Source organism: Teleopsis dalmanni, chromosome 2, assembly GCF_002237135.1.
Source record: "Teleopsis dalmanni isolate 2A chromosome 2, ASM223713v2, whole genome shotgun sequence".
Taxonomy (NCBI): domain Eukaryota; kingdom Metazoa; phylum Arthropoda; class Insecta; order Diptera; family Diopsidae; genus Teleopsis; species Teleopsis dalmanni.
Window position 1 is genome coordinate 91824653 of NC_051847.1, and position 13763 is coordinate 91838415.

At 30.1% G+C, this 13763-nt stretch overlaps 1 protein-coding gene across 1 annotated transcript; it reads left to right on the forward strand.

Moving 5' to 3' along the window:
* Positions 1 to 409: 409 nt before the first annotated feature.
* Positions 410 to 13512, forward strand: LOC119684923 (the record flags this gene model as incomplete). The annotated part of the gene is given in 13 exon segments (XM_038099061.1): positions 410 to 482; positions 3961 to 4170; positions 6634 to 6824; positions 8386 to 9295; positions 9352 to 9514; positions 9570 to 9698; positions 9761 to 10010; positions 10075 to 10233; positions 10702 to 10996; positions 11060 to 11434; positions 11501 to 11772; positions 11825 to 12296; positions 13368 to 13512. Coding segments are annotated over 13 exon segments (3576 nt in total), but the record flags the coding sequence as incomplete, so codon positions are not given.
* Between the last annotated feature and the right edge of the window lie 251 nt (positions 13513 to 13763).

Here is a 13763-nt window from a genome sequence, read left to right on the forward strand (position 1 = left end):
ATTGTGGCAGCGCAACAAGAATTATTGCTCTTCACGGTTCGATGGGAATGTTTATTTACACCGAACATAAATAATGTTGAGACCGAGTTTAAAAAGTTTTTAATTAAATAATTATAATTTTCATATATAAAAGAATACAATAAAAATTGAATTTTTTGGAGTTTATTGATTAAATGAATTTTTTTTATACCCGTGTTTTAAATAAAAAAAACCAATAATATATATAATTTCTATACATGAAACAGAAATATATGCTTAGATAATAATTTATACTGCATAAAAATTTGATTCCGTATAATTTAGAGCTAAGAAATTTATAGCATAGGTTGAAAATAAAAAAGTGAAAGTAGTAAAAACTTTAACAAAGAAATTTATTCTGACTTATTCTGATTTTTTTTTTGTTTTACAGATCGATGAAAATTCTCTTCTAGAACATCTATTAGATCATGAACGAGAGCTGATATTTGGAAAATCAATAAAGAGTAAGTAGAAAATATTTTTATATACTAATAAACACCCACGTATTTATGCACTAATATAGTATGTGAAAAAGTATATATTAATTTTTTTTAAATCATTAACAAACTACAAGCTATGTATTCACGCCTTTTAAATATGATTCACGGACTATTTTTTATCATATCGCGAATCACCGGTTGAGAATCACTGATTTATTGTAAAAAATTAACATAACTGCGGAAGATTGATCTTGAGACAGCTTTTCCAATTAAGGAGAACGTTTTCGTGAGAGACACTATCAAAAAAAATTAGATACATAATATGGATTCAGTAACTATGGGATAAATAAAGTCACAAATTGACCTGGAATCTAACCAGTCACAACGAAATACATATAAGCACAATACGAAATTACGAAACGTTAATATTGGCAAGCACATATTTGAAGGTACTACAAAGTTTACATATCCTGGGCCCAACGTTATAGAATGGAAACGATATAAAAATTATAATACCACAACGAATTCAAGCTGTTAACACAGAATATTCCTTGGTATTAAATCTAATCCTATAATCCTATATAATCCTATAATATATAATCCTATATATCCTAAAAGTAAGCTCAATTGAATATGTGGTTAAAAGGGAACTTTTTAAACTGTAACCGATAATTATTTATATAAATATATATTCATGCAATACACAAAAGGTCGACCACAATTTTTGATTTAAAGATGTAGGAGCAGATTTATTTAATTTCAATTAAATAAAATATACATTTATTTAATGTTGTATGTTTTTCTTCCCATGTTTTTTTGTAGGCTAATAGCTTAACTTAGTATTCATTAAAAAATACTTTTGTTTTTTTTTTTCATTATAAATTATATTTAATTAATAAATTCAATATTTCGCCAGTCTTGGATGATAATTTTTTGGTCAAATACCATCATCCTATTAGTTGATTTTATTGATTTCAATTAGTTTTTACTATCGCTAAAATTTGTACTTGAAAAATATGTAAGGAAACTTTCTCACCTTATGTCTTTTAGCTGAAATCTTTGCAGATCGACTGATTTCATTAGGTCTGTTCATTGACAATAAGACTGCTGTTATTAGACTGAGTAATCATAAAATTAAATTAAAGATAATGACAACGTACAACATTGCTGATCAGTGTTCTATGGTATCGATGAATATAAGGAAAAAATTTTTGCAGAAGAAGTCGATAGGTAAGGAACAGATATATTCTCAACAGAAGGACAAATACGATTATCATTAATAGGTGCTCGATAATATATAAGTATTTTCTAACATAATCAGAACATAAATGGATGACAACGATAAAATTTTACCGTGCAGTGTTAAAACTGAAGTGACAAAACTCGTTTCGGGGATGATAGGTCACTAACCACTAGGCATTTATTTTGAAAAATTGGGAATTCGTCTTAATTACATATTTGTATATATAAAGAAAGGCGCTAGAGGAAAAGAAATTAAACACTTTCTTTGTAAGTGATAGGGACTTAAAAAGACTTAACCCAACTTACAACAACAGAAATCCGTGAATCTTCTTCTTCTATTAATCGTTTGCTCTTGATGGTATGTTGGAGAGAGGAAAATAAATAGCATAACACTTTCTTTGCAATTGCTAAGAATTGAAAAAGATTGAATCGGACTACTAGCAACAGATGTTCAATAATTTTTTTCTTCTTTCGGTTCTTTGTTCTTGATCGTGTGATATCATGTATTATATATTCACTTTATTCTTAGCGATGCATCATATTATTATAACTTACACTAGGCATATCTTTCCAGTTTTACCTTTTCTGAACAAAGATTAAAACTACCAATCCACCAATTGTGCAGGATATTTTTATTTCTCTCTTTTTATACTTTCGTCCACTTTGTCCTCGACAGCCAGTTCTAGAAAGGTGCCTGTTTATTTCACTACATTATTATTCTCTACAATCTAGATATATATCAAAGATTTTTTCAAAAGTCTGGTATATACATGTAGATAAAGCAGTGTAATAGGGGACATAAGGCAGTGAAATTTAAGCAAAGACGGAAATGAAAGCAAGACAAGAAGAAGAGAAGAAGTAAAAATAGAAATTTAATAAGTTTGAAAATTTGAAGAAAAAGAAATAAAAAATAGAAGTTTGAGAAGATTGATAAGTTTGCAAAGTTAAAGGTAAATATAAATTCATAAAGACTAAATTTTATTTTTGACTAAAGTAGTTTTTAATTTAATAAAACTTTGCAGTTTAATAAAAATATTAAGATTAACATTGGGTTTTTTTTGTTTAAATAACTACATACATATAGTTTCTCAAGCGCAGATATATCGGTTCTGTGAGGAGTTCATTGCATTATTAATTATTTATTTGACTTTAACATATGTATGAATATATGAGATATAACATTCTTTGTTATTTTCTGCAAATGGTAAGGTGAAGTATATATTTGAGTTCAAAAGTCGAAAATACAAAATTATATTTTCTATTAACAATTTAAGATTTCTTGATAAATATTATTTGTGTTTATGAACATTGACACTGAAGCCCTTGTGATTAGAAACTACAATCTAGATTTTTCATTTTTTTAATTAAAATGTAATATAATAGCAATTTCTTGTGGAATGTATTAAAAGCCTTAATGTAGAAGTGGTGCTCTTTATCTGAGGGAAACTGTTCAAGTTATCAGCTTGAATACTTCACAATATTTGCACTCAGATTTGTGAGATATTTATATACAAAAGCGAAACGTGCTCCGCTAAGATACTTGCAATATTTTTTATTTTTATTTATTTTAAAAGTACTTAAGTGTTAAAATTACTTAAAGTCTTACACAATTGCTTTTGTAATTCTTTTAATCATTTTATTTTCTATTTATTTAATTTTAGCGAGAAATTAAAACTGTAACACTACAAACCGTAACTGTGGATTGCAATTGCCGCGGAAAATCAGTCAAAATATTTGCACAAAATAGTGTAAATTTTTTTTTTTTGCAAAATATTAAATAACAAAACAACGAAAAAATAATAAAAATGTGCAAATACCGTGTGATTTTCATAAATTACAGCAGTTAAATTGATTAATGATAGCATAGATAATTATGTAGTTTTTATAAAACATTCAAACTGTCACAGTAAACAAATCACCAAACAAATTCCAACCTGCAATGTTCACTATAAGAAAAAAGAAAAAAAAAAGAAAAAATTGCATAAGCAACTGCAGCTGAACATAATCTTAGGCTAGAAGCAAAAATGCATGTCATTCCAATTAAGTTTAAGATACGAGTACGAATAGCATATATTGCCCTTTTAACAAATCAATGCCAATCTAAACAACTTATCATTATCTATTAACTTACTTCCCCTTGCACCCTTGAACTCTGACGGTGTGCACCGCCTCCAAATTACAAGTATCTCAGATATTTGTTTGCTTTGTTGTGTTTTGAACTAAAGTAATTTTATTGAAATTTTTTTTTTTTTGCTTGCAGATCGCAACATTAAATTGGTGCATTTAAGACATCTAACAGATGCTGATGAAGTGGCCGTGAGCAATACAAAAGGCACCGCAAGACCGGTAACAATAGAGGAAAATGCTACACAAACACCATCACGACGGGTGAAACGTGCTGACTCCGCGAGCTCTGCAGAACAGTTGAACGGCGCCCAACCAAGACAAGAGGTTTCCATACAAATACAAGGTAAACCGTTTGTTAATATAAGAAAACTTAATTTAGTTTATAAGCATGCTACGACCGGCAATATTGACTTATCTGTTTTTTTTTTGTTTTTGATACTACTAGATGCAAAATTATGTCATTTAATTTATATATCTTAAGTTTTGCAGTTTGTCAGTTCTTAAAAATTATTATTGGTTTGTAATGAACAAAATTTTAAAAATTATCGTAGGTATATAAAGAATTCATTACCCATGATTACCCATACCCATGATTAAAGTCTTAAATTGATTTTTGATTGTATAATAAATAAATAATAAAAAATATCTATTATAATATTTTTTACTTGAATATGATTGTCTTATCTATTACCACATTTTTCAAACATAGCTATAGAATAGGAATGGTGCATTAGGGTTGCCTATATATTTCTAAGATAGTGAATAATGCTTCGAAAATCAGGTGTGGTTATATAAAAATTTGTGAAACATACTTATGGTATAAGAACAGTGCATTAAGTTTCCAAAATATTTGTAAGATGGTGAACAATGGTTCGAAAATCAGGTGTGATTATATCAAAAAGTTTGGAACAAAAATTTCTTTTGTTCAAAATCAACTAATTTAAAATTGGTCATTATTTATTTATAATCCCTGATTTTTTTGAAGTTTTTGAAAAAAAACTTCGCCTTGTGATTTTCAGCGGCTTTTTAGTTAGTCACTTTTTCTTTCATTAGAAGAGTTTTGCAGAGAACCGAAACAAATAGTAGTCGAACAATGCAAGGGCTATAAGGTCGATGCATCAAAATTTCCCAACCAAGTTCCATCAATTTAATTCAAACCGTCAAAGATATGTGAAGCTTGGCATTGTCTCGGTAGAGCGTAACTCTTTTTTTGTTGGTTTATTCTAGTCGCTTTTTCTTAATTGTTTCGTTTAAGCTATCAAGTTGTGACTAGTTGAGGACCGAATAAAACGCTGCCTCCGCCAGGAAAAGCTGCTAATAAACATTCAAAAAATAACTTTAATTGCCTGAAAGCCAGCCATGATCACACGTGTTAAATAATCTCATATTTAATTTATTTTTTTAACGCTAGAAATGATTCTAATAGAAAATATTTTTGATATGAAAAAATATCTTGAAAAAATCAAGTCAGTTATGACTTCAAAATTTTTATGGTTACTCTACAATTTCGAAAAAGTTATTTAAGGTTAGGTTATTTTTCGGTATTGTGCTGTAGATGTCAAGAATATTGTTACTTCTTCTACAGAATATTAAAAAAAATAACTGATGATAAAGGTGTACTCAACATATTATAAGTTATACTAAAAGTAACTATGAGCACAGCGTTTAACTATCTTCGCACAAAAAAATAATTTTTCCTATTATAAGTGGTAATGGAGTGAAAAATGGAGCAGACATGGAGCAAGTACTTTTAAAAATATGTGGTAATTCATGGTTTAAGAATCTTCAAGTATCAAGAAAATGATCATAAAAACGCGGTTTCTCTGAATCTAGTTCCCAGCGACTGTTATATGTTTTAATGAAGAATCGCTGAAAACTGTAGCCAAATTTGATTTATTAAACAAAAGAGGCTCTCAAAATATAGAGAATAAAATATATATAATATATTGTTATGAAAATAATATATAATATAAATAATGTAAATAATATATAATATATCGCCTTTGAAAAAGACTGTGTGGCTGTAAAAAGTTAAATTTTGCCTTACAGTTGTTGTTTTATTAGTCATTTTATGGACAGTGAACATTGTAAATCTGTCTGTATTATCTGTCTATATTATCTGTCTGTAATATCATTCAGATATATGGCAGTTTGTGCTTAAACACCATATTTTTTTTTAGATATAAATGAGTTTAATGTATAGCAATTAACAAACATGATGTAATAATATCAAGTACTGTGCTGATATTTTATGTAATTTTATTTAACAATAAACTTAGTGTGACGCCTTCTATATTAAATGTCGAAACGGTAGAGTCAACACTAACTGTTTTCACAAACCATTCAATAAAGAAAATAATCGAACGATTGTATTGAACAGAAAGTTCAGTTTGAAAATGTAGCGCATCAAGTGGCTGTTTTTGTAGATTAGACTTTGCAATTATAGGTGCAGTTTTGGGCAGGAGATAAATGAATACGTACGTCTATCTAATAGTATTTTACTACAAATTAGCATAAGATAAATAAATTATTATGTTTTCTCTTCTTTCAATAATGTTAGTTTTTCTATATTTTCTTTAACTTTATGTTTTGTGGGTATGTGTGGCTTGTGTCGGATGGATGACTAGTGGTAGTTTGAAGATGAAATACTCTAGAGTTGAAAATATTGCGGTCATTGCATTTTAATTAATTCGCTTTAATGTAGCGAAATGAGATATGCTTTTTTACTCGTCCATAGCTATTGTTTGCATTTATTTCCCTTTAAGTATTCATTTTCTAATAACTTTTCCATTGCTCTGCTTTTTAGATAACGAACATTTGGTAAATTTAAAATTGCGCCAAACGCCAAAGCTGATCGACGATGCGTTTATCTTCATTCGCCGCTATGCAAATTCCACTCAATTCATAGAGAATTCACACAAATTAGCTGAAAAATACGAGCGATGCTTCTACAGCAATGAAAATTCAGCACTTGACCTTTGCGATGATGAAAATGTGGTAAGTTAAACCTAAAGCGGAAGCGTCAGCTAGGAGGAGACCTAGTTTCTTTCAAGCATTAGAATATGGAAATTAATTGAAGAGAACACATTTCTTGAATGTAATTATGTAAATTTAAGGAAAATGTTTTAATTTTTGAATTTCTTGACCAAAAACAAAATAAAATTCTAAGTGCATTTTGAATATCAAAACAAATATTTTTACTCGTAGAAGTGAATTGATCAATATGGGTTCTTTATATTTATATTGTACTCATATATTTTTTATATTTTTATTTGTGTCATAGTTTAACTGATTGTATTATTTTATTTATATTTATTTAATTACTTTTATTTATAATATTTAAATTAAAATTAATATAGATATTATTAGCCGTATTCCATGATGTCTATGCTACTTGTTATATAGAATCTCCGACTATTTATATATCCAGCAATATAACGTATATAAGTGTGGGTATACCACTTGCTTTTTGTCGGCATCGAATAAAATTATAGACACGCCAGATGTTTAAGAGAAGATGTCCAACAGTGAACAACTGCATAAAAACTAGGGAATTTTGGCCAGATATTAGTAAAAAAAGATCGGGGGAAATAATCAACTTATCCTGAGCAAATTTATGCAAGATAGTAGGAATATCCATTCGGAGGATATGCCGTGAGGCTCAATATCAGAACCTCCTTGCATTGTGTACATTGCATAGAGGATGATGAAGAGGAATCACCAATTCACCTTCAGTTACAGTGTCCTGCTTTCTCTAGACATAGAGAGCTAGATTCCATTTCCATAGCTCGTGTCAATGGCTTCGTGGCCAGTACTAAATGGCTATGGTGACGGGAGTCAAATTCTTAAAGGTGTTACAATGGACTTCATGGTCTATGTGAGTTTTCTTCTTTTAAAGATTTGCCGTTTTCATTTGTCATCGTTCTTCTCCAAGTGTTACATGGTCTTTCTCTGTGTCTGTTGACTTGGGGGTTCCATTGAAGTGTTGTATGACATATTTTATCCTAAGGCTTTCGAAAAGTGTGGCCAAGCCAATTATATTGCCGACGTTTGATTTGTTTGTTGATATCTTCTTGGTTTGTTCGTTGAAGTAGTTTCATATTTGAAATTCTACGTGGTCACCAAATTCTCAAAATATTACGCAAAAATCTGTTGGTAAAGCTTTGAAGTTTTCTTTGTATTTCACTGTTGACCAATCAAGTTTCTGATCCATGCTATAGGATGGATTTTAGACAGGCATTGTAAACATGGATATCATATAAATATTAATATGATATACACAATTTTTAACATTGTATCTATCGTTTATATCACATTTTCTTTAATATATAACAGAATACAAGTCCTAAGTAAAGAAAAAAAAGAACTGAAACTGCATGGACATGTTAGATTTTTATATTATTGTCATTAGATTTCAAGTAATGAATCGTTTTATGTTAAAGATCTTAGAATTATTTGTTGGCTAAAGTAAATAAATATAAAATTTAATTAAAAAAATGAATTCTTGTAAAATTTATTGTGCAGCTAATTAAGTATTAAATGTTTTCTTCATTTTAAGCGAGGTGTTTTCAACCATAACTCCACTGACTACATTATACACCCTTTACCAGCAAGATTTGGTGATTCTACGCATATAATACTTGAAAAAAGTGACAGATCACCTAGTGATCCTGATATATTACCTATTTCAATAACGAAGTCAATAGTAGATTCGAATATTCAATTCGAACCTGATAGAGATGAATTTAATGATTTGAATATTATCAATATATCACAAGAAATTGATGTTGAAGAAACTTCCCGTCCTACACGCAACACTGAACATTACGGACAAGAACAGCGCAAAAATCGCTATAACAAGCAACCACAGCATAAATATTTGCATTCCTCACAAAATAAAAGTTTTTATAATTATCAACAACTGCCACAGCATCTAAGTTTTAGGCCGCGTTATCAAAACGATTATCATTTTCATAATATAAAATCTCGCCAACATTCTAACAAGCATAAACATCAGAAGCAACTTAACAATGCACATCATCATAATCACAGTCATCATTATCATCAGCAGCAGCATCAACAACAGCATAAGAGGCATAAAACTCGTCGCAGGCGAAATATTAATCAGTGGATTCCAAAAGACTTGCATATTGAAACTGCAATATTCGTCGATCGTGAGCTTTATAAGCACATGGCCAAGAACTATCCCAAAAACACCGAGAGTCATGTAATGCGTTTTGTGCTAGCTATGATAAATGCTGTGCAATTGCTATATCACCATCCCACTCTGGAACGACGTATAAATTTTGTATTAAAACGTTTGGAAATACTTTACGTGGATCCGAAGAATTTGACACGTTCTAGTGACATCGACACATATCTAAGTAATTTTTGCATGTGGCAATCAAGCTTGAATCCAATTTCAGATGATGATCCGAAACATTTTGATCATGCAGTCATTTTAACAGGTTTGCTAATATGGATAAATAGTATTGCATTTATTGTAGCGAAATATATTTTGTAGGCCTAGATCTTTATGTTCTTGACAAGAAGACAGGTAAGTCAGCAAGTCAGGTTGTTGGCTTGGCGCCAGTAAGTGGCATGTGCCTACCAGAATCGTCTTGTACGGTCAACGAGGGTAAGCACTTTGATAGTGTGTATGTGGTAGCACATGAAATTGGACACAAGTGAGTTATTATTAAATTTCTGCAAGACACCAAATTCATAATACTGTAATAACAGCCTAGGCATGCGTCACGATTCGAATGAAAAAAGTTGCGATCCCAATACATATATAATGTCCCCTACATTGGGCAGCGGCAAGACAACCTGGTCGAAATGTTCGCGAGAATATTTAAATATATTTTTAAAGTAAGTGACAGAACCTAGTTTTTTAAAGTAGTATTTTAAAAATATTAATTTTGTTTATAAAGATTGAAACAGTCTAAGTGCCTATTCGATCGCGGTCAGTTTATCAATAATTTAGATCACTCAGCTGAGGGAATGCTTCCAGGCGAACGTTTTGATGCTAGCCAGCAATGCATGCTGAAATACGGTGTTGAAGCAGAACGTGCGTTATCGCAGGAATTTTCTGATGTGTGTCGTGATTTACATTGTCAACGCGATCGTTATACTTGGACTTCACATCCCGCTTTAGAAGGCACTGAGTGTGGTTTAAATATGGTGAGCAAGGAGTTTTTAAAATGTTATCGATATATTCAGTTACTAATTGAGTTCCATTATATAGTGGTGTCGAAATGGAGTTTGTGTCAAAAGGTCATCATTGTTCGGGTCTTCTAATGCGCCAAGAGAATATGCCCTCTCAAGTAAATTAGGTTATGAAAAATCTAACTTCTTAGAGTCCAATAAAATGGGCCATTTAATGCAGGACTATAACTACAACAAAGTAAGTTTATTAAAGCATAAAAAGATATTTTTGAATTTTATTTGTATATAAAATTTGCGTTATATTTATATAATGTTAAGATATCAACTTAAAGTATTAAAATTTGATCACGTTGTGCTGTATAAGCGTACTTAAATTAAATCCAATATTTGATCCGTCTAAAATAATTATTTTAGTATCATACATACATTTTATTGCTACTTAGTAGAATCATGTACTTTATGTAGTATATATACCAGTTTTTTTTTTTTTCTAAATCATAAATCTGGTATTCACCAACCGAACAAATTTTCTGCAGGTAATGTTCGCTTGGGTACTATAAAATTCTAGTCTTTCTTATCTAAATGATTTAGTAAAACTGGAAATATTTTAAATTTAAATATATAACCCGAATAACCTATTGTTTTATATGAAAAGTCAAAAAAATTAATATAAACTATTTATCCAATGACATTCTCATCGCTTTAGTTACCAATTTGGTCGGAATGGGGTGAAGCTAGTGAATGTGATTCTGGTTGTTTGTTTGGATCTTCGAATCGTTTGCTTGACGGCAGCACAGGTTTAAAAACTTTTACAAGGAGTTGCTTAAACTATAGGCGAAGATGTTCCGGACGTGATCGTAAGTTTGAATCATGTGCTGCAAAACTTTGTCACAGTATCGCAATTACAACAATTGACGCTTTTGCCACGGAAATTTGCGAAAAGGCAAACAAATTTGATTCTGATTTGACAGGCGTCGGACAACAGATTGTTGGGGACTTTGGTGAGATTATTTTAATAAATTTAATCCTCTGAATCAGTTGAATAAATTAATTTTTGAATGCAGAGGAATCGTGTAAAGTCTTTTGTAAAACGAAATCAAATGGCACAAAATCAAGAAGTTGGCTATTCCCTGATGGTACAACTTGCAAATCGAGTCACTATAGTCCCAATGATATTTCGTATTGCATAGCAGGACGTTGTGAAAAGTTTTCGTGCGATAATTCCACGAATAATTATTACAAACTGGATGCCAAATTTTGCCAACGTCCACCGCAACCGGCTGTAGAAAATGAGACTAATCGCATTAGTAATTATAATACCATACAAACACAAATGCGATATGCAGAGAGAGAGCGAGATATCTTTAACCGAAATAATATAAATAGAGACCCAGGAAGATTTTATGGATCCACAAATATACGAAATAAATATGAAAATGGTGAGTGCGAATATAGTAAATAAATAATTTTTGTATTAATTAATTATTTGATTTACTGAAAAATAGAGGTTGCAGTACGAAATTCTCAACAAGAACAGTATTATAGAGCTAAATCAGAACCATATCAACAGTGGAACAAGTATAATTATCACCATTCATATGAACAACCGTCCATGCCAGTATCGGCCTCTTTGGTTTCAGCAACTGTACTTGAGTCTGAATGGATTGTGAAATCAGGTTGTCACTCAAGTTGCATAGCCAATTCAAAGGGTGTGCAAGTAGTCACTTCAAGAAGAACGGGCGTAAGGAATATACAATTATGTACACATAAAATAAAGGTAGTATGTAATGCACTCTTCGACTGTATTATCACTAATTATAATTTTTTAGCCGTGTGAACGTTTACTTACGCCCGCTGAGTTTGCAGAGAATACATGTAGTCGTTATAAACTTAAAGTACGTGGCTTATCTGGTCATGGCACACAAATAGCAGCAAGTATTAACGAGCCCGATCGAAGCTGCAGAGTTGGCTGTCAAGACGAATTTATTAAATATCGCTTCTACTTGGTCAATGGTAAATATGGACATTTCCCGTTGGGTACTAAGTGCTCCAATACCGAGGAACGTTATTGTGTTAATGGTAAATGTTTAGAATTTGGACCAAACAATATACCACAACAACAATCCCACATCAGTTTGGCTCTATTTCGTAATAGACGTTCAGTTGATAGTAAGAGTATACGCAGACATAAACGTAGTTTTCTGTACTACGATCCTGTAAATATAACGGAGACTCTTACGCAGGACTTCATTAATAATATTGTCAACTCAATTATTGCTGTTGAAAACACTAATAATTTAGGTATGTGAAAAATTTTAATTAAAAACAAAATAATAATTAATATTAAAATATCTCCACCGATAAAATTATTTCTTTATTATCTATAAATTAGTTTATTAATATTTATTTTTATTTTTTACGTAAACTACATAAATGGTTTGTATTTTATAATGATTATAGTTTTAATCAATATTTTAATCTGTGATTTATATAGATACTAATAACCTTTCGTATCCTCTAACAAGATTTCTAGTTCGAATAGAAAAATGGGTAGAGGCCATAGTTTTTTAATTTGTTTAGCTGCTATTAAGGCCTAACACCACGGTGGTCTTAGCACACTTCTTAATATAATTCAACGGTAAACGCTGGCATTGGAATTCCAAGGAATTCCGCCAGTAGCACTTGAGTCTAAATACTTAGATGAAGCTTCATAATTGGAATGGAGTGAGGTTTATTTAATATATCTGCTTTTTTTTTGGTTCACAGTTTCTGATTGAAAAACGCTCCTTTACATCGAAAGAAAGTAATGATTACAGTCATTCTACCCACAAACTTTAGTTTATATCTTACCTTAATTAGTCAGGACAGCCCTGAGTCCCGTGGTACTAGATTCACACCACCAAGCATGTTTTACGTCGGAAATATTCAAAACCCTTTCCCGCGAGGATAGAAAAGGGAACAATAATGTGGTACACAAAAATTTTATTTTTGTAAAAATTTTAATTTTAGTCACGTAATTTATTTATATTTAATCTGTTTCGGAAGCCGTTAATTATTTGTCTTCATAGACTTTTAGAAATGTATATGGGAACAATTGTCCGATTATATAAATTTTGAACTGCAAGTACCAGTAGTTGAACCCAAGAAATTCATTTAATTAAAAATTAAATTTATGGATTTAAAACTCTAGTATAAAGTCCATAAATTAATATAATTTAATTAATACAAATGTTCCGATTAACAGTTTTAATGAAATTATTTCTATGATTAACTTATTATAATTAAAATGTTTAATTTTAGAAAGTCAATAATCAGTTTTAGAATTGTTAATATATTATATATCATAATTAAACAATTTTTTTTCATTTTCAGATGAAAATTTAACAGACGATCACATCGAATTTACAAATCCAATTCACATATCGACGGATGAACTGAACATGGAGTGATATTTGCTACGTTTATTGTAGCATTTTTCCATTAATCACATTAATAACCATTAGTTAGGCGCTTATATTTAAATAAATTAATGTTTTATTGAAACAATTTGAGGAGTGATAATGAAACAATTATTTAGTAAATTGTAGTTCATTCATTGATATTAGTGTTTAGAATATTTTTTTAAATGCAATTTTATTGTGTTAATGATATTAAGTAATTTGTTGTAATTTTTTTTATAAACGAATATATAATTATTTATGTGTAATTTATAAGTATATATTTTATTAAATTTATTTGTAATATTCAATTTGTTAAATACATTTTATA